Source organism: Condylura cristata, unplaced genomic scaffold (assembly GCF_000260355.1).
Source record: "Condylura cristata isolate star-nosed mole 26May11 unplaced genomic scaffold, ConCri1.0 scaffold00023, whole genome shotgun sequence".
NCBI classification, from domain to species: domain Eukaryota; kingdom Metazoa; phylum Chordata; class Mammalia; order Eulipotyphla; family Talpidae; genus Condylura; species Condylura cristata.
In genome coordinates this window covers 8,889,442-8,910,793 of record NW_004567124.1, presented here as the reverse complement: position 1 = coordinate 8,910,793, position 21,352 = coordinate 8,889,442, and the positions used below count along the sequence as shown (strand labels likewise).

Here is a 21,352-nt window from a genome sequence, read left to right as displayed (position 1 = left end):
AAACAAATTGATGGGATTTAATGATGGTATTTGCACAAGAGATTTCCAGTCTTTCAGGCTAAATAAAACATGTTTATATTTTCAAAGTTTTCCTGACAACAGAAAGCAAGTACATTTTGAGATTTTTGTTTGTTTTTTATTTTTCTGCCTGAATATATTATGATCAAAATTGTTTTATATGACTCTGTAGTTCCAAATGGCATTGAGAGACAGTTAAAATATCAACTTAATATGTAAGCAAGTTGTGCAAAAGACAAATAGTCTCCACAAAGAATTGAAATGAAAGGAGTACATAGTAAGAAAGTTCCTCTCCACCTTTGAAGACTCAGATGTTTGAAAGGTGCTTGGAAGCTGCCACACCAGCCAGAGTTGAGAGATGAAGTAGACTCCAGCCGGTGGGAGCAGCCTGAGCCCCTGAATAGCTCCCGCCCTATCAGGCTTTTGTCATGTAGTAGTGTGTCCACTAGAGGTTGAGCTTGGACCACAAAGCTTCCCTGGCTGCTGCTGCTGCTCCTTAGAAACTCTGTGATCTGTGATCCTGCCAGCCTTGTTAAAAAGAATTTGAGCTAGGGAGGGAGGTGGAACATGGCCCAGATCAGTAACTGAAAAGTCTGGAATCTGGAGCTCAGTGGTTGCTCACTGATGGAATCAGGCAGCCCCACAGTTTTTGTTCCTCTCAGCAGGGAAACACAGCCCAGTAGGGGGGTGAAGCCATTTTGAATGACCTTATAGTACTCTAGTACATCTCACAGGTTAGGTTCTCACCAGCCCCTCGTGATCCTTGGTGTCCACATTATTTTGGAGTCCAATCTGGAGCTTCCGTGCTGCTCCTGAGAGGACTGACGTAGGCCTTGAATTTGCAAGAGTTTCAACCCAGTGAAGCAGGTCACCCCACAACCGCTGTGCACCCTGAAACAAGGTTCAGTGGAGCAGTGTTTGGTACAGCGTATCTCTCATGAGTTTCAGGGCACGGTCCTTGGGAACCCACATCTCAGCCTCAACTGAACTGTGACAGTTTCTTGTAAACGTGCCTTATATGAGCTGGACATTCCTGTCCTGCCTCAGTGGATGTGAGTCATTTTAAAGAGTTTCTTAAAGGCCCATAGAAATCCTCGCCTTCAAATGCCACACAGAGAGAAATGGTTGTTATGCAGAGCCAGAGATGAAGTTGGATAGGCGGGAAGCATCTGACCCAAAGACAAGGATACCTCTCTGTGTGGCTTGCTAAAATCTCCATTGTGAGTACTAAACTATGGTTGTTAGGAAAAACTAGAAACTAGCACATTAGCTAGGTAGGGTCCACTGTGGTAAGTTTTTCAATGAAACTGGAAAAAATTATTACCTTAATAAAAGCAAGGGTAGGGATTGGTTGCCATATACTCTTAACTAAATTTGTGGCTGAAACCTTGTCATTTTTTTTGACACAAATTTACTACAAGCCTATGTTCTCTGAGTTTCTTTCTCCAAAGCGTTTGGCTTACCCATCACTTCTCAGTCATGATTTCCTTAACAACCCTGCCCTCATACCTTCTTTTGCTGATGTGGGACCTGCTTCTGGTTCCCAGAAACCAGATCAGCAAGATCTCTACAGATGCCTATGGCCAGGGCCTCCTGAGGAATCCTCTGGTGACTCATGAGGCAGGGTTGGCGCAGGCTGCCATGCTCACCGCCCAGAGTGAACCCCAGGGCCCAGCCTCCATGCTTCACAGCCTAAACCTGAGCATGTCGCCATTGGCCTGGCAGGCACCTGCTGGCCAGAGAGGAACCTGGCCTGTCATGTGTGACACAGCATGGGCTTTGCTTGAACTGCCCTCTCCAGTGTTCAGCCCCAAATGCAAGTCAAGAGCTTAAAAGTGAATGAAACCCTCTGGCTTCCAGTGGTATTAACACGTGGTTCTCATGCTTTTCTTTGTGTGTGTATGTGTGTGTGTGTGTGTTTGTGTCTTGCTTGTTTTCTTTTTCCAGATGACTAAGTCGGTTACTAACCCGGAGGAGTTGGGAGGACTGGCTTCACAAATGACCAGTGACTATGGGCACCTGGCTCTTCAGGGCCAGATGGCAGCAGCCACGGCGGAACCAGAGGAGGTCTGCCACCTTAAGCCCCTGTTTTCAGAAACCCACACACTCCTGGGGACTCGCCATAGCTAGCTCCACTTCAGAAGACTCCAGCCCTATAGCCAAAGCCAGGCTTATCTCCTGCTGTAATGCTGCCAGCCCTCAGCTGCAGACCCATGGCCTCAGGCCATGCTCCCGGCTCTCTGTCCTTTCTGAGGCTGATTGACTGGGATCTGGGATGGTGCGGGCTGTCAGACAGAAGGCCTCTGTTGACTGTGTTCCCCAGCTCAGCTCTTCCCCAGCTCACTGCCTGACGGCAAGGACAGGCCATGCACTGCCCTCTTCCTCTTGCTTCCTAATCCCACTTAGCACATCTCCCTCAGTTATTTTTGTTTTCTGAAGATTCAGAGTCTTAGAAGGCCTAAGTATGGGACCTAGCTGCCCCTTTCTTGAAAAAGGGCACTGTAGCCTGCCTTTGTGATAGTCTTGCCCAAATACCATGGATAGCTTTCTAGAAACGCACCCAGACCTTATACTACCTGCGGACTCTTCTTCATTACCTATCCCTGTTCCCTAAACTCACTTTCCTTAGTGGCCACTTCAGACTTTGCCTTAGAATGTCTGCACCCATGAGAGATTTAAAGTAGCAAAAGTTGGACTCCAAAGGCCTCTAAGTTCTCCATGTCTAACATGCTGAGAAACCAAGTGGTCCACCGGGAAACTCATGGGATAGAGTTCCAGAGGTCTGCTGGCACCTGGGTCAGTGTTAACACGTGAAAGGGCATGGTTACAAGCTACTACATTGCTCCTTAGAGAAAGAAAGCTCAGCTTGAGATACAGAATAAAGGTGCAGAGACGATGAGAAGATGAAGGTAACTGCCCTCCATCAGATTCAACAAGCTGTTTATTGAGAACAAACCCTGCTCGTAACATTGCTCAGTGAACTTGGCTGTTGAGGCAGAAGGTTGTGACAGGAATTCCCTTCTCCTTGTGATGATAGTCAGTGTCCCCAAGTCACTCAGTGCTGCTGTTTCTCCTAGGATCCAAGGTCTAAGTATATCTTAAGAAAGACCCCCCAGAGAGAATACAGAAATGAAAACCCAAATCAAAATCACTTTCTAACCTATGTTGTAATAGTGCATGTAAATAGGATCATCATATATATATATATATATATGTTCTTGCACACATATATATCTAGCATGAGATGACTTAAGTTTCTAACAGTGCCTGCATTTTCAGATTTTATAATGAGTGAGTATTTAGGCTGCAGCATGAATAATTCTGTTTATAATAAGTCTGTTAAGTTACTACCAAGAAAGAAAAATGATCAGAGACCCACATGAGAATTCTGTTGATTCTATGCACAGGCCTTATTTTTTTAAATAGATTCCTTCTTTAGTGAAATCATCTGTACTCTTAACTAATTTGATTAACATATAATTTTTGATTTTCATAAGCAAATTTAAGGCAACCTACTTTATAGTAAGAAAAAGTTAGGACAAAAGAATCATTTGGCCTTGTTGGCGAGAATGACAACTAAAAGGTTACAATTTCAGTGGAGGTTTGGCCTTTTTCTCCATAATCCTTAAAAATGAATTCTAGGAGCATTTGCTTGGTCAATTTAAATGTTGACATTCCTGAGTTAGCAAGTGAAGTTCCACTGATCTTATAGAACCCTTTCCACATCTGAGGTCTTCTGACCTAGCCACCCCTGTGTGAAACCAGCAGATTTTCTTTTTGCAGCTTAGACCATAGAAACAAGATATAAAATAATGCAAAAGCAGACAGGAAAGAAAATATATTTCTTCAAGCACAATGAAAAGCTTTTCTTGTTATTGGTTCTGTGTTGGTAGCAGCTGACATTTTCATAAGGTTTTCCCTTTTTGCCATTACATCTTGAAATGTATTTTACATTCCAGGCCCAAGAGCAGTGTGACCTGCAACAAAAAGGGGCAGAGAGAATATAAAATTACCAGTGCCTTGCTAAGGAAAGTTCTTTGTGTTCATTTGCCAGACCGATACTAGGGGAGAAATTGAGAAGGTTAGGAGATCCCTAAAATAGTGTAGTTTTTTATTCCAAGATTATGGAATTATTTGTATCCCAAGAGGGCCCTACATCACAGCATGTGCAAATATTTATATCCAGGGCAAATAAGCTGCTGCCCTCGCTGCAGTCTGCTGTGCCGAGTCAGCATTTTGGTCTTTCCCAGAATGTGACAATTACAGGAAAAGTCATAGCTCTGCCCTTGGAACAGAAAGCAATGCATTCTGTATGCTTATTTTGCCATGGAAGTTCAAACTTTTGTTAGCATCACTGTAACAAACTTATTTGTTCAGAAAAGTTAAAACCCTCAGGCAACTTCTGCAACTTAATGTTAGATTCCTCTTTAGAAAAAAATGAAAGAAATTTAGGTCCTATGAGCCACAGCTTCTAAATGTTAATGCTGCAGGAGGATTCGAGGCTGCAGCCTTGTCTCTGAGGACACTTGGCTGTAACCGCTTGTAATACTGCTTGTTTTGAAAGCTGGCAGGAACATCTGTCAAGAGACTGTGGGGAGACGATCGCCTTTGCCCCAAATGAGATGGATATCTGCTCTAGAATTCTTTGAAACATTCCACCCCAAAACACACTTTCTTTAAGGGGGGAGGTATTACCCTGCCTCCGTTGTATACACTATTTTCTTTTCTGTTTTTTTTTTCTTTTCTATATAAGGAGAAACTATACAGTTTGTCAGGTAATATTCATTATTCACTTCCAGTTTTCCCAAACTATCCCAGACAATATATATTTGGTTTCAGATATAATCGTTCTTAAAACTTGAGAAAAATCAGTATGTGGTATTTAGTTTTAAGCAGTAAAGATGATCGGTATTTCTAGGCCCCTTCCAACTGAAATTTGATCCAAAACTTCATAAAGCCTAGGATTGTAATATCCCTTAGGGCATAAAACCAGAAGATGATCTCCGTTTTACTTTTATTTGAGCAAGTAGGGAATTGAGGGTTTTTCTTGAGGTTCATGTAGTACTTTCCTAAAGTTCCCAATTTAAAAACCCCAAGTTTATGCCTTTGAGCAACATTCCTTTGTAATAAACACTGGTCATAAGTTGGATCAGCCAGGAGAGAGGAGGGGCTGTTCATATTTGCTGGGAAGTTTAGTGTTGCTTTGAGAGACTTAGCTGTTTAAAGTCCTTATCTGTTAGAAATTCAGTCTTAAAAATGCATTCCCTTTCTCAGTGTACCTCCAACAGTACAGAATGTTCTGTGAAACCGCAGTAGAATAGTTGATCCTCTTGTCTTCTCATTTAAGTGCCCTAACTATTCCATGAGCCCAGGGAAACTGTAGGAATGAGAGCCCTTTATCCAGTCCATACCATTTCAGGGATGAGCAAACTGAGGCTCAGAGGTCTTAAGCTGCCCAGGGTCACACAGCCACAGCAGTGAAGTCACTTTATATAATGTTTAGAAATTAGAAAGTGTTTCAATAAGTAAAAGAGAATTAAGAAGTAAATATGTGGAAAAGACAGAATTAGAAACCAGGTTTGCTGAACATTTCATCCTGTGCTCTGAACCAGGCTACCTCTTCTCACAACTTTCTACTTTGTTTTTTGGGGTTTTTTTTTCTCCCTCCCACCGCTCATTTGGTCACCCTCAGCCTTGGGAAATGAGTCAGGAAGGTTGTCCCCTTCCTTTATTGCGGGTGAGGCAACAAAGGCCCTGTTAGGTTTAGGTTGGCAAGCCCAGTACTTGTGGTGACCAGGAAAGGGCAGGACAAGGCCAGGCCTAGGGCCCTTTCTGCTACCTATGTGGGTGAAGGGTTGAGAACAGGAGTGAGACGGAGTGGGGATCCAGAGGTCCCTTCCTTTCTGTTATATTCACCTTTTTTAGCCTGTGAAAATGAGTAAGTGAAGTCTTTTTCAGCTCATCCTTCCCAATACTACATCCGTCCTTTATGCTGTCCAAATAGGATGGGTGAGCTGAGTGCACAAGAGGTTTGTGCGACCCAGCCTCAAGGAGGTGTTCAGGCATGTAGAGGTAGTTGTGTGCCCTGGCACAGATCTGCCTGCCAGTACCCAAGGCCCGGCTTGACGAGAGCCTCAAGAGTTTTTGCAACAATTACCTTATTTTAGTCCCACGCCTTGGCCTTCTGATGCTGAGCTTCCTCAGTGTTTCTAAACTGGAATTCCATCCCTCGTGACCATTGTGCCAGCTTCTGCCTTGTGTTTACAGGATTCCTGCTGCAGGCATGATGTCACTTCCAAGAAAGGGACTAAGTGTCAGGACATTGGGTCTGTTTTTGTAGCAGACATGTTGAGGGGCACTTAGGGGCTCTGAGAGTATTGCTGAGGAAGGATTCCCACCATTGATAGTGTCTGCCCAGAGGTTCAGGTTCTCAGCAGCTGAAGCAGGTCCTTTCCTCCTGCCCCATGGTGATTGGGGAGGTTGATTTAAGAGACCTGTGTTTGTCCCAGTGCTCATCACACTGTGTGTAGAAACTGACTTGGCTACCTGCAGGATTTAGGGGAGTGCATGGAGCATGCTCCCTGAAATGGCCCTTTTTATTTTTTAAATAATGTAATAGTTTATTTTTACATCATTTTGTGCATTTTTCATCTCATTTGTAATCCCCATGGGCTTCCCATCACCCATGTGCCATCACCATAGTCCAGTGCATTTCCCTCCCACTGTTTTTGATCCCATCCCCCACTCCACCACTGTAAAAGTCTCTGGTATATAGCTGTTCATTATCATTATTATTTTCTCGTCTGGTCTGTTATACTCCTGCTATGAGTGAAACTATCCAGTATTTTTCCTTTTCTTTCTGGCTTATTTCACTAAGCATGATCTTCTCCAGCTCCATCCATGTTGCTGTAAAAGACATGTGTTTATTTTTATTTTGGTTGCTGAGTAATATCCCATTGTGTATATGTACCACATCTTTTTAATCCAGTCATCCACTTTTGGGCATGAAATGGCCCTTTTTTTTTTTTTAAAGATTTATTTATTTGTGCATACAGAACTGGGGTACAGGCCGGAGGATCACGGGCGGTGAGAGGCTTCACCAGAGACAGAGTAGGGAGCAGAACAGGCCGACTGATGAAGTACACTGCTGAGGGGAGCAGCGGGTGGGTCAGGAGAGGTCTGCCACGCCATGTGGTCACCTCCGGGGCAGGCGGGAATCGAACTCATACAGAAGTGGCTTCAGCTTCCCAGTGCAGTGCTTTAACCCACTGTGCCACCAGGGAGGGAAAATAGCCCTTTTTTAACAGAGTGAGTACACACCTTATCCTTTAGATCCTTACTCAAGGAGGGGCTTTGGACTTTGTGTACGTGTTTGATTCAACTCACTTTTAAAATATTTTTTAAATATTTTTTAAATATTTTAAAACTATTTTAAAATATATTAAACTATTTTTAAACTCTTAGGAAAGCCACATATACTCAAGTGTATAGTGGACCCAATGGTACCTACTGTGGGCCACTGGTGCCTAAGCTCAGGCTGCTGGGTGGCTCTGAATAGACTTCAGACCGATCAGCTCCTGCCCTGCCTACTGTGATTGGGGAATTGTGAGAAAACTATTGCTTTATTAATGGATCTCTCAGGATTTTCTGTACTATAACCAAAATAAAATACAGAGATAAAATGGTGGCTGAGCCTGTAAATGGTCATAACTGCATCTTTAAAACTCCAACACCTAGTCTCATTGTTGGCCTTTTGCTGAATAGTCAAGGATATAAAGTTTAACTCATGGAAGAATTAAAAACAAGTTCCGTTTTGTATTTTGAGTCTCCATGAGAGATTGTATTGGTCAAAGAGGGCACTGTGCTCAGAATTAAAGACCTGAATTCTTACCTTGGTTGGCCTGGAAAGGGCTGTGTGATCTTGGGCCAATCAGCACGTCTGGGCCTCAGTCTCTTCATCTGTAAATGTGGAGGTTGAACTGATAAGGCCATTTTTTATTTTGAAATTAATGGTTAATGGTTCTTCCTCCACTTGCCCGTCAACTGACTTTCCCAGTAGCCCTCAGCATTTAGATCTGTGGTCATCCTTGATAACAGAGTTCCCTTCTTTTTATTAACTCTGACCTTTGTATACTTGGAGTTCAGTTCTATAGACCTGAAAAACTTTAATGAGACACTCTCCTTTGGCTTGATCTGTGCTTTAACCAACATCACTCTGTGTTGGCTGAATGAAAATACCTCTCCCAACTCATTGCAACCTTGTTGCTGCACTGGTCCAGACCTATTTGCAGAGCTACCAGGTTGCATGATCCTGGGATGCCACTCAGTTGTATTCCATGTAGATACAATCAATGTAAAACACCCTGTCCAATTGTGAAGCTTTCACAACACCAGAAGTAAAATAAAGAGCACACAGAAAATCAGAAGCTTGCTTCTCTGGGTCAAGATAATTTTCTACTAGGTGGATTTAAATGTCATTTGGACCTTACAGAGTTACACTGAATAACCTTTTTCCTTAAAAGCTATGTGTATTTCAGTGACAGAAAGTGAACACTTTGCATTTCCCTTCACTCACCAAAATCACCAGTATACTGACCAATGGATGATAATGGGAGAATGCATCCACCTGGCCTCATCTCCCAGGTTTTTAGCCCTAATAGTAATTGTTCTTGATAGATTCTAGAAAGATAAGCCACAGTGTCTTACTATTGTGAATTCTTTAAAATAATACTGACTCAGACTTAAATTTATTTTTTGTTTTGTTACTTGCCCATGCTGGAGTGGAGATTTTGCAGCTGTATTGATCAAATTAAAATGAAAACCGATACGAAACAGAGCCAGAGGAATGCAAACTTTGGGAGACAGAATTTATTATACCTTTAAGAGACAGCAGCTGGCAGTCTCTCCAGAATGGAGCTCAGTTTGGCTTTTTCGGCAAAGTACCTTTATAATCATAGTCCAGAGGTCATTAAAGGAATGCCTGCCTGCTGAGCCTTTAGTTCTAAAAATGTATCTTTTTAAGAAAATCTCAAACCTGGCCTGATAGAAAGGAAGCAGGGACCCAGCATGGTAGCTCTCACCATGGGGTATAGCTTAGGGAGGTATTGTTCAGGTTGCTAAACATACCAATTTTGCAAGGATCCTAACACTTTAAAATATGCTTCACACTAAGCTAGATATGTTAAACTTGTAATTATCCTCTTGGACTGTTGTGAGGAATAAATCAAATCGAGCGCCTAACCTGCTTAGAAGAGACCCTGCCAAATGTTAGGGGCTCAATAAACGCTTGTTGAATGAATAACAGTTATCCCACGGAGGTCACCTAATTAACATCTTATCAGGTAGGTAGGCTATAGATAAACAATAAGCCAGGAACAGTGACAAGTATCAGGAAGGCGAGGATGACAAGACACAGACTTCCTTACTGGGCACTGTGGGCATTTTACAGCCTCTAAAAAAGGAAGCAGGACCAACCAAATTCCATACTTCACCGAACACAGATTCCTAACAGCAATGGAATTTTCCTCACCAGTCTCCCCTAGGATGTAGGGGAAATTTTCCACATGGGGAAGACCTCGATGGCCATAGTGCTTCTCTTTCCCCTTCCTGGGCTTGCCTCCACAGATCGGCTTCCAGATTCGCACTCGTGTGCAGGACCTGGGCCATGGCTGCATCTTCCTGGTGCAGAAGGCAGGAGCACTCCAGGTATGCCCCACGGACAGCTACACCAAGAGGGAGCTGATCGAGTGTGCCCGCGCAGTCACTGAGAAGGTAAGGAGCAGCCCTTGGGTCACATAGCCACAATGTGATCAGGGACACTGGCAGAAACTGAGACCAAAGCAATCCAGCAATGGAAGGGTCTCCCCAGGGATAGAGTGCATCAGCAATCTGGAGGGTGGCCAGTAGGCCCTAAGAAATTGAAAGCATGAGAAGAACTGTGCCCCAGATGTCAGAGTCCCAGTGTGCTAGCTTTTCGGAGAACCCTTCTTCCAACAAAGTCACAAATCAGCTCCAGGAATGCCTCCAAGCAAACCCTTTGGACCTTGTCTGCCCCCTGCTCTTCCTCTTCACAAGGCAGTTCCCAGACTACTAAGAGCAGAGCAAGAAAAGTCCTTGCCTTGAAACCATATTTGTTAACAAGACTAAAGTGGGGAAGGTCAGGTGCCCTGAAGAGGATCACAGGGCAACTTCCTAGAAGAGCCAGGGCAGCTTGCAAGGCATTTGCTGCTTCAAACTTGTAGAGAGAAGCTTATAGTGTAGTCAGAGAGGCTGTAAAATCTCAGCTTAGTTACACTGCTTTCCAAGCCTCAATTTCCTGGTAAAATGAGGATAAAGAAATATAATCCTTACCCATAGGGTTGTGGATTAAATGTAGCAGTGTGTTGAAAGTGGTTGGCATGGTGCCAGGAGCACAATTTCACTTTTAATAAATGCTAGCTTCTCTATAAATTGTCCTCCAACACTTCCGAAGTTTACCCTGGTTCACAGTGCCTCATCCTAACATCTCTTGATCCTCATTTCTGAGTTATTCTCAGAGTAGCTATTTTACAGGCTACCCAAAATGCAGGCTAGAGCATCCATGCTTTGCAGGCTTGTTTTCCCCTTCCCTTCCCTTGCATCCAATTGACATAGAGCTCTGCACTGTTTTGATGCTTGGCAGCAGGCCTGAAGGGCTGGGTGGGGGACCCCTCACCTGGAAGCTGCCTCTACAGAGGCTGCTCTATACTGGCCCCTTGAGAAGCCGAGCCATGGCCTGGCCTTCACCCACAGCCCGATCCACTGCCCAGGCCTGGACTCCACAGACCAGGAAATAAATCTCAGCTCAAGGAAGGCATTCTCCCTCCTTTTACAGTCCTTCCTTATTGCTGAACTTTCATCAAGTTCCCTTGTGGAAGACCTGGTAGCAGAAGCACCAGGGGAGGGAGGAGGCAGCCAAGCCACATGATTTCCCTGAGTTGCCCATGGCCTTGCCACTTCCCACATGGGATCCCCATGTGGGACACCTGGGATAGGAAGCAGAGGTGGTGGCTAGTTCTGAGCAACCAACCCTTATAGTGGAAACTTGTTACATGTCCCTGTCCTTCCTACTTCACCTGGTATGTCTTTTTTAAATGTCTGGGCTCTGGTTTTTTTGTTTGTTTGTTTTTTAGTCCCTGCCAGGTGTCATCCCCTTGACTGTTCACCTCCGTGTCCTTAACCCTTGGTGACTACAGGGTGCTAGTAAACACCTGCAGACTTGCACACCTGTCATAAGGGTGGGACACTCTCTAGACTCCTTTTTTCCTTTGCCCTGACAGAGACTTGCCCTCCCGGACTTCTGACCACTTTTCTTAACCTTGATTTTTCATCTTCTGGCCATTCTCTTCTGGCTCCCACATTTCCAACCCAGTTCTCTGCCACTCTGACATGGCTTTTCCTGGGACTGATAGCATTTAATTCGGGAAAGGCAGGTCGGGCAAATGAAGAGGAGAAACAGCTCCTTGTGGACTGCGCTCAGGAGTCGGCCTTCTGCCTCCTGCTGCCTTTGGCTAAGACCTAAGCAGCCCCGGAGAGTGGAGAGAGTTCAGACCCTATGCCTTTCATTGATGCTGTGCCGCCTTGTCTTCCTCAGCACATTTTCAAAAATGTAATCACAAAACATTTTTAGACACCTAGCCAAGTGCATGCTTTTTTTTTACTTGCAGTAAATACTATGGGATCCTACAGAAGCAGGAAAGCTCTTGAAAGGGGAGATCACAAGGAGGTGTCCCTCTTTGAGGGAACGTTTGAGCTGGAGCTTACAGGCAGATGAGTGGTCAAAGACTGGAGAACTGGGTTGGGGGGGGTGTCGGGGGTGAAGGAGGCATTGCAGGCAGTGGGCAGTCTCAGAGGAGGGGGATCAGGGTCAGGGTGTTTATAGAGGTAAAAACTGGCTCATGGAGTCATGAGCCGTCATGAGGGGGTGGGGAGCTGGCAAGAGTGGGGGGCTGGCAAGAGTGGGGAGTATAAAGAGTTTCACCAAGGAAGATCTGTATTTGGGGTGGGGGAGCCAGGTTCATGGCAAAGAGTGATCTCTAGAAACAAGGTGTACTAAAGGAATAGCAATGGTACTTGAGGGTTTCTGATGTGGAAGATGACAATGTGAACACCAACCTGATTCGCCAACTTACTGGAGCCCCAGATCACTGAACATTCATTCTTGATGGAAGATGATACTCAGGGGAGTGTTGGCATGGAGAGGTTGCACGTGATCCCCTCTGGGCTCCAGCCCACTGTGGAAAACTTCCAACTAAGAGTTGGGAGGAAGAGTGTTAGCACACTGTTAGTGTTCTACAGAAAATTAGATCAGAGTGAATAGTAGTGACCACACCTTTCATTGGGTCCTAATCCTTTATCTCTCTGCAGTGTTATAAACGTGATAACATCTCCTTCACCACTCATTGTGTCAAGTACTGTGATAGACACTTTGGATACTCTTCCCACCTTTTTATACCCCCCAAACTCCTGATAGCTAAGAAGTATAATAATCCCATTTTACAGATGAGAAAACTAAGACCAGGGTGAAACAGTTTGCCTGAGGTCATACAGAAAATGGAAAGCGGTCTTCTGAGGCTGTAGATCACACACAACTGTTAATGAAAACTGCACTGACACCCAAGGAGAATAGTCAGCATTTTCAGAGTTAGCACAACTCTGTTTCCCTCCTCCCCTTTCTGTCTGCAGGTATCCTTGGTGCTCTCAGCTCTCCAGGCTGGAAACAAAGGGACCCAAGCATGTATCACCGCTGCCACGGCCGTGTCTGGGATCATTGCCGACTTGGACACCACCATCATGTTTGCGACTGCGGGGACCCTGAATGCAGAGAACAATGAGACCTTTGCAGACCATAGGTAGGGACTTCTGGCCAGGGAGGTGTTCACACTGGCTTTAGAAATGTTAGGCGGGAGCCAGAAGTAGGTTTATTGGTTTTGATTTTTTTTTCTTTTATTAGATTTATTTATTCATACAGAACTGGGGTATAGGCCAGAGGTGCAGGGGGTTGAGAGGATTTACCAGAGACAGAGTGGAGAGCAAAACAGGCAGATCGATGAAATACACTGCTTAGGGGAGCAGCGGAGGGGTCAGGAGAGGTCTGCACTGAAGAAGCTGTGGCTCATTTGCAGTGCTATGCTTTAACCTGCTGCACCACCAGGGAGGGCCTTATTGATTTTGATATTAACAAGCTGCACAGATACCAGAGCTGCCTAGATTGTTGCCAGCAAGGTGCACTGGCTGAGTATGTGATGACCCCTCTGAATAATCAAGAGAAGCTTCTTTGCCAGCTATCAACATGGGGTGGCATCAGCTTGCCTTTCAGAAGGAAAGTCCAGGCTGCTCTGGCGAGGGCTTTTCGTCTTCACGGTCCAGGCTAGAGTGCTAGGCCTTCAACTCACAAACCTTAGCAGGCCTGGGAGCAGCCAGGCAGGCATATCTTGCTCCTAACGAGTGTGGAGGAAGGAGGCTCAGAGCCGACTGTCTCTCCTGGTCTGGCTCTTCAGGTCCCACTCAGAAGGTTCACGCTGGGGAGTTTGCATTTGCTGCTGGAGCCCCCCATCTCATCACCAAGTGTTGGGCAACTTTTTCCTCTCTCTTCCATTGCCAAGGAAGACTCTCAATGTTCTGTTTTCCCTTCAAGAGCCCAGTGGTTGGGCAGATTTCACAGACCCTTTGCCTTGACCCAAGAGTCCTCTTTATGGGTGCATGTTCTGGGGCCTGTGGAGCCTTGGGAATGAGGTTGACCTCAAGTCTCATTATGGGGCTGAGGGACAGAGCCAATCCGGTGGACTGACTCTCTTAACTGAAGCCTCACTACTGAACTAGGACTCCTAGGCTGTATCCTTTCTCCATTTGACTACATGGAAGATGAGAGCAGGAACCTCTCCTTTTTAAAGCCTATCAGCAAAACCCTCCATGGAGAGTTTGTTTCCTTCCTAACTATGATAACTTAACTATACCCTTTGTCTCTCCCCCTTCCTCTCTTCTCTCCCCTCATTCTCAGGGAGAACATTCTGAAGACAGCCAAGGCCTTGGTAGAAGACACAAAACTCCTGGTGTCAGGAGCTGCATCCACACCAGACAAGCTGGCCCAGGCAGCCCAGTCCTCAGCAGCCACCATCACCCAGCTCGCCGAGGTGGTCAAACTGGGGGCCGCCAGCCTGGGCTCTGATGACCCTGAGACCCAGGTATGGATAGGTTTGGGGACTGAAGGGTCTTCACAGTCCCATGGGCACTGTACACCCGGCCTCCAGAGGAACCAAAGGCAAAAGAGTTACTTTTGAATATGTGTGTGTGTCCATGGATCAGGAGATGGTAGGAAGTGGTTATCCAGGTGAGAGTGGAATAGACAGTGCTGATGGCCGAGGCGATGGAGACAAGCCCACAAATTGAGGTCAATCTATGAAGAAGACTCAGCCAGGCTAGGGGAATGATTGAACTGTGACCTTTGAAGATCAGGGTGAGGGAGGAGACTGGGACAACTCCAGATTTCAGGCTAGATCAGTAAGATGATAGCCGTGTATATGAAGCCAGACCTCCCAGGAGAGAGCTAACTTGGGCAGGAGATGAAGGTGACTTCAGCTTAGGGTTCATGTTGAATTGGGAATCACAAAAATATGAAAATAGAAATAATGAGCAGCCTGCCAGGTTTGGGGATGCAGATTAAGGGGTTGTTGCCATATAGATGGAGTAGAACAATGGGAAAGTAAAGAAATGTGAAGAAGGGGGCTTGTCAGATCTGAGGGAGCTACCATTTAGAAGCATACTAAGGGGAAATAGATTACGCAGGGAGACTGAGAAGCAGCTGCTGTTGGTAGAAGGAAATTCTGGGGGCGTGGGGGTGGGGGTTGTGGTTTTTAGAGGAGGCAACAATTCAATCCAGCAGAGAGGACCAGCCCAGGTAGAGCTGAAGGTCTGAGAGCCCAGTGCCATGGAGAGCATCAGTGACCCCAGCAAGGGCTGTCTGTGTGGGGATGCCAGTAGTCAGATGAGGATGCATAAATGAAAATTAGTATAGACAGCCCACTTGAGAATTTTGCCTCCAAAGGAGGTGGGGAAGAAAAACAAAGGGGTTGGGAAGATCCCTGTCCCCCCTGGCACTCTGCTTTGGATTTAGCCACCTCATTGAAGTTACCTGCCTATTCCTGTGCCCCAGCATCTCAAAACAATAACCACTATTTATTATCTTTGAAAGCTAAGCACAACTACCAGCATAGTGGACACCCAGCATGTTCACCTGTTGTTGATCTGATGGCCAATCATGGCCCTCAGTAATGAAGTCCATACATTCCCCAGTGCAAGCATCAAAAGTCACTCTGTCCCAGCACCATCATCAAAGGGTAAACTTAAATTTTCAATGCTACACCATACTCAGGAAACTGGCCCACTTGGACAAAAGAGGATTGAATGCTGCCAGGAAGAATGACTACTATTCTGACTAATCCAAGACAACTGACTTTGCCCCTTCCTGGCTGTGACCTTCCTGACATCCTCCAGTATGCTGCCATTTTATCCTTTCCCCTGGATTTCTTTTGATAGTATCAGAAGTCAGATTGACAGCCCTTTAGAACCCAAAGCATTCCAAGAAATCCCTGCCTGTGGTGGTGTTTCTACCCCCATGGAGGAAAAAGAAAACTAGAAAATGCTTCATTGGGGTTGGAATCCATGTTTTTCCAAGCCTGGTCCCACTGCAGTAAAAGAGAATGGGTTGCAGAGGATTTAAACCTTTGAACACAGAGAAATATATCAGTTTGTTTTAGAGGCCTAACTCCCAAAGGGTCTGGACTTCCGGAGACCACTAATGGAAAATATTCTGACAGAAAAGTGTCCCCACTCATAAGTCAGTTGTCCAGTGCCCAATGGGACAGAGTACACCAGATGTTGGCAGCAAACCTCTGCTTACCGTGACTCAGTCTCCCCTCTCAACTCCGCCTGCTATGTTCTCAGGAGTCAGCATCATGTACTTCCTCACAAGTCCTGTCACAATCCAGCCTACTTTGTGGTTTCAGGGGTTGGCTAAGACTCCATGTGCCCCGTGGGATGGACAGAAAGGGTGCAGGTGGTAGAAAGCCATCAAATGTCAGTATCACTAGTGATTCAAGAGTTATCTATCTCATGTATGTTATCTTGATGCATCCTCATCAGTGGATTGCAGTTGAGAAGGTCAATCCTGTTTGATGAACCAAAGCAGGAGAGCACAGTACCTGAAGTTTAAGACCTGAACCTTGAGATCACTCTGGACAGAGTCTGAATCCCAGCTCTACCTATCCCAGATTCTTTGAGTGTGGACATGAGTTTCATAGTACCCAATTGAACTGGAAGTGGTGAGGGGTAAACGAGGTTGTATGCAGTGTGCTTGGCTCAACGCTTCCTTCAGTAAAGGAATGTTGCTGTCATTGGAGCTTCGGGGCCAAGACTTAAATGTTATGTAATTCCTAAATATGACTGCCATTTCAGATTCCAGGTCGAATGTAATGAAAAGATGACCTACAGTCTGCTTAATTAGAAGAGTGAAAATACTTATCACAGTCAGTGTCATGTGGGTGACTTGTATATTCAATCATTCTATGTAACTGAGTGCCTGCCACCTGCAGGCCTAATTCTAAGCACAAGTCAGGGGAGAAGATGGCGTAGAAAAGAATGAATAATAAAGCAGTCTCACACATACTAGTCAGTGCTACAAATAAAATAGGGAAAGCGAATATAATTCCAGTGTTGGAGGTGGGGGGTGCGAGAGGTCTCTGAGAGCCTCTTTGAGCTGAGCACTGTGTTATGGGAAGACCCAGGTTCCAGGTAGAACAGCCAGAGCAGAGCCCCTGAGGTTGGGATGAGTTGGGATTTCCACTGGCAAGGAAAGAAAAGACTCATGTGCCTACAGCATGTTGAGTGAGTCAGAAAATTCTATAAACCAAAGCTGGATGTGCAAGTAGGCCACCACAGAGGCCTTCCTGGTAGGGCATGAGGTTTGCATTGTCGTGGTTTTAGTCACAAGTTCAGGGGACACATGAGTGGTGTTGCCTCTCAGCTAGCTGTCTGCTCAGCTCCCTTCATCCTTTGACAGGCAACTCGTCAGCAGAGCTGCCAGCTAGGAAGTGTCTGAACATTACCTATATCCAGATTCTGTGTCCCGGTGAAGCCTCAGTGTCTCCTAGGGAGCTTCTCAAAGTCTAGGTGCTTCACCCAGATTCCTGTGTCAGAACCTGAGCAGTAATTCCCAGGGATTCTGCTGTGCTGCAGGCCTCAGAAACACTGACATCTGTTCCCTAGATGTTCCCAGGCTGCCCTCAGGCTAAGTGCTCTTCGTCAAGCCAGCAGGTGAGTGCTCACTTGGGCTCTTACTGTCTTTTAGGTGGTGTTGATCAACGCCATCAAAGATGTGGCCAAGGCTCTTTCAGATCTCATTGGTGCTACCAAGGGAGCTGCCAGCAAGCCTGCTGATGACCCCTCCATGTATCAGCTCAAGGGGGCAGCCAAGGTAGAGTGAAGCCCGAGCTACAGGGGACGGGCATGTTGAGGGAATGTTGGAATGTAATGCACCCACAAGAATAATGGGAGCATGCTTGCTCCAGCAGCACGTACACTAAAATTGGAACAATACAGAGAAGTTCATGAAGCATTTTGTATTTTGACCATTCATGGGTGATGTGGTGGGAAATTTATGGGGACTACACCTGAGAGGAGAAATCAGATACTCTACAAAAATGAACAACGATGAGAGAAAATGAAAAATTTGGATAATACTTTTTTAAAAACGAGGAAGAATGGGAAAGCATGCATCTGAGCTCCTTTCTTACTTAAGGAAAGATGGTGGTAATAGATCCAGCACTAAAGGAGAAGGGATCAGACCTCATATTAGCCTCTCTTCCTATGCAGGTAATGGTGACCAATGTCACCTCCCTCCTCAAGACTGTGAAGGCGGTAGAGGATGAGGCCACCCGGGGCACACGGGCACTGGAGGCCACCATCGAGTACATGAAGCAGGAGCTCACGGTAAGGAGCCAGTGGCCACCAAACTCAGGCACAGTGTGCTGCAGCTGACCTTAGCACAGGCTTCTCTGGGATGTTCAGCATGGCAGCTGTTTTACCTGGAGCACCTGAGTTGGGCAAGTCCACTCACCCACCTGCTGGTAGCTTTGTAGAATTAATAGCCCATGTGTAACTGACCTCCTGAGTTTGACTAGGATCAATTTGTAATAATTGAGGAATTAACTGAAATGTATCAGGACTATTCAGATTTAATTTCACTAAAATGGGAATACAAAACCAAAGCATTACTGATGATCACTGGCAAAAGAAAATGTTGTTGTAGCTGTTTGCACTCCCCTACAGATGAGTGTTCTGCTGTATAGCCACTCACAGGCCTTTGGTTCCTGTTGCTGTCAACTACAGCTCACACGGCTATTCATGTGTGAATTTTGGCACCTGGGTTTGCCATTAAAAAAACCTGGATGTGGCCCTCCCTGGTGGCTCAATGGGTTAGGATACAGCACTGCAAGCTAGCGGCAGCTGCTTCAGTGTGAGTTCCATCCCCGCCCTGGAGATGACCCACGTGGCGTAGCAGACCTCTCCTGTCCTGCCCACTGCTCCCCTCAGCAGTGTACTTTATCAGTCTGCCTGTTCTGCTCCCCACTGTCTCTAGTGAATCCTCTCACAACCCCTGCACCTCTGGCCTGTACCTGTATGCATAACTAAATAAAATAAAAATCTAAAAAAGAAAAACCTGGTTGCATTTATAGGAAATACCTTCCTTTAAAATCCAGTTCCCTTCTGTTTGAGGTGTCAAATCTGGAAAAATTTAACCTTCTACTTTCTTGCCTTTACCAGTAGAGTGAGGATCTCGTGTTGCTGGATGCAGGTGTTACCTACTCTTCTGATCCTGTGATGACTGTGGACTGACTGGTCCTAGTCTCTAGAAACAGAAATATGCTGAAAATGAGTGGTTTCAAGCTGATGTTACTTTTAATTGGAGGCCTGATCACAAATTGCTCTTGTTTTGGAGGATAGAGTGGTGGGCATGCCTTTGCTGCCAGCTGCTCTGCATCTTTGCAGGGCCTCTGATGAGCCTTGGTTTTCTTGTTCTGTCTTTAATGAATCCGACCTTGGTTGGTGTTGGGCTCAGTTCTCACTAAAATGTGCAGGTACCTGTGCAGGCTGAGAGTCTCTTCCAAAAGTCTAGACACGTGTGCTGATACGTGGGAGAGATTTGGAATTTGGAATTTTCCTGGGAAAATATATCAGGGTGGTTTAGAACTGAACCAGCTTGTGTGTTTCCATGGACATGGGAGGTTTCTAAAAGAAGCATGTGCCACTTCAGTGTGCAGGGAGGGCTCGAGCCACACTACCTGGGTCCAAAAACAATAGTGCCAACTGTTTTGGGTTGTGTGCCAGGACTAATGCACATTCCGCACACAGCCAGGACACCCATCACTCAAGTTAGACGAGACAGATGCACTTGAAGCAGATGAAGCTAGCTAGACCAACAAGTGGAACTTACAGTAGGATGTTCTCTTGTCATGGTTAATTTATCTCACCTTCTCTACAAGGAGTATGTGTGGTCTTAAATAATTCAGAGTATCACTGTGGTATACTTGACACAAGCACCCCCACACAATTATGCAGTTACATTTGTAAGACAGGCTAAGAATAGAAGAAACTGAATGCTTCGTTATCCCAGCCCCATGCCCCCTTAAAAGAGAGAGAGGTGAATTGAATGAAGTGTTTTGGTCAGTCCTGCCCCAGAACCAGCAGTGGGGTTGTGGACTATTCCAGTTTCTTTCTGGAATAACTGATGCAACAGAAGGGAGAGAGCAAGAGAACTGGGAAGCAAAACAAAAGCTTCCTGGGATGGGTGATTGACAAACACTCAGACAGTTTCTGCAATGCACAGGTTAATGCTGTGGCTGTGTTTCTCTCCACCCCCATTTTGTTCCCATGAACACCGAGAACAGGTGTGCAAGACTTATCCAAGATAGGAAAAGTAAGTATGATATAACTATACTCAAATTAAATTTCTACTTTCCTGCCATTTGACAGTTTCTTTCTATTGCTGGCTGAGTTTTCAGACACTTAACTGCAGCCTGGCTGGAGAAGAATAAATTATTTTTGTCCTTCCCTTTTGATATTTTTCAGCTCTTCTATTTCTAACTTCCAGGTGTTCCAGTCAAAAGAGGTACCTGAGAAGATATCATCACCTGAAGAATCAATAAGGATGACAAAAGGCATCACCATGGCAACAGCCAAAGCTGTGGCAGCTGGGAACTCATGTAGACAGGAGGACGTGATTGCCACAGCCAATCTGAGCCGGAAAGCCGTGGCAGATATGTTGACAGCCTGCAAGGTAAAGGCCTTGGCGTTACTCTGGATGTGTGGATAGCGGTCTCTCACCTACTGTTGCTTGGCTTCACCTGCAGCCAGGGAGGGACTGGGATGTGTAGACTGGAGCAGCTATTCGCTTAAACTTTGTAATAAAACACTCACTGAAGGCTCTGCACACCCTCCCATGGAAATGACACTTCAGGGTATTTTGTGTTTGAGAGAAGACAGAGCCAGCCTACCACTTTCCCTTTAAGTTCATCCTTACTAGGAAGGACACCTTCTCAGGGAACATGCTGGAGCCCACTGTCACAGCAGTAAGGAGGGGCTGGGGCATTTTGTTGTAGGTCTTCCAGATGCTCTTCTGCAGCACTCATACTGTCTCCACAGGCCACCATTCTGTACCTAGACATATTGCCCTGAGCCTGCTAACAAGTGAGCTGTGGAGACCTGAATTCTATCACTTTTACTTTCGTTTTTATCTATTAAGAGGAATGAGCATTAAGAGCCCTCCATCCCCCACATTCTGTTACACACTCCTACTCTAAACCTGATCCCTGTTAGGGTCAACTTTGCCCCAGGGATTCCACTTCTGCACAGTGAGTGATGGATTGACCTGCCTCCCTTCTCTGCTGTGTTGAGCAAGTGGGGATATAACCACAGAAATTGAAAACTGGCTGTTGCAGCCTGGGGTGTGTGAGAACAGGACCATTCTTTATGGTGATGTGAGTGAAGCAGCTGGTGCAAAGTCCTGGTGATGGCTCCTTAAGGTTTCCTCAGAGAGTAGGAGTGGCTAGAGGTAAGTGGCTAACAGGAGGGCCAGGCAGACAGGCTGGAAGTATGTGTATACAAGGCCAACTGGGAAGATGGCACTGCATGCATTGAGCTCCTGGATGTGATGGCATATTTGGGGTGGGGAACAGGACAAGGTAAGTAGGTTGGCATGAGGTGGGGGGACCATTGTCATGAAGCACCATGACAATGCTGGGCAAGCTGTAGTTTCTTTTCC

At 45.7% G+C, this 21,352-nt stretch overlaps 1 protein-coding gene across 1 annotated transcript in view; it reads left to right on the top strand.

Annotated features, from left to right (window-relative positions):
- TLN2 (talin 2) overlaps positions 1–21,352 on the top strand; it is a 403,979-nt gene that overhangs the window by 349,418 nt on the left and 33,209 nt on the right. The window contains exons 45-51 of the mRNA XM_004687721.2: positions 1,966–2,085; positions 9,643–9,789; positions 12,721–12,887; positions 14,036–14,219; positions 17,381–17,506; positions 17,905–18,021; positions 20,183–20,368. Coding sequence (XP_004687778.1) covers positions 1,966–2,085; positions 9,643–9,789; positions 12,721–12,887; positions 14,036–14,219; positions 17,381–17,506; positions 17,905–18,021; positions 20,183–20,368 — 1,047 coding nt within the window. The remainder of the gene's footprint in view (positions 1–1,965; positions 2,086–9,642; positions 9,790–12,720; positions 12,888–14,035; positions 14,220–17,380; positions 17,507–17,904; positions 18,022–20,182; positions 20,369–21,352) is intronic.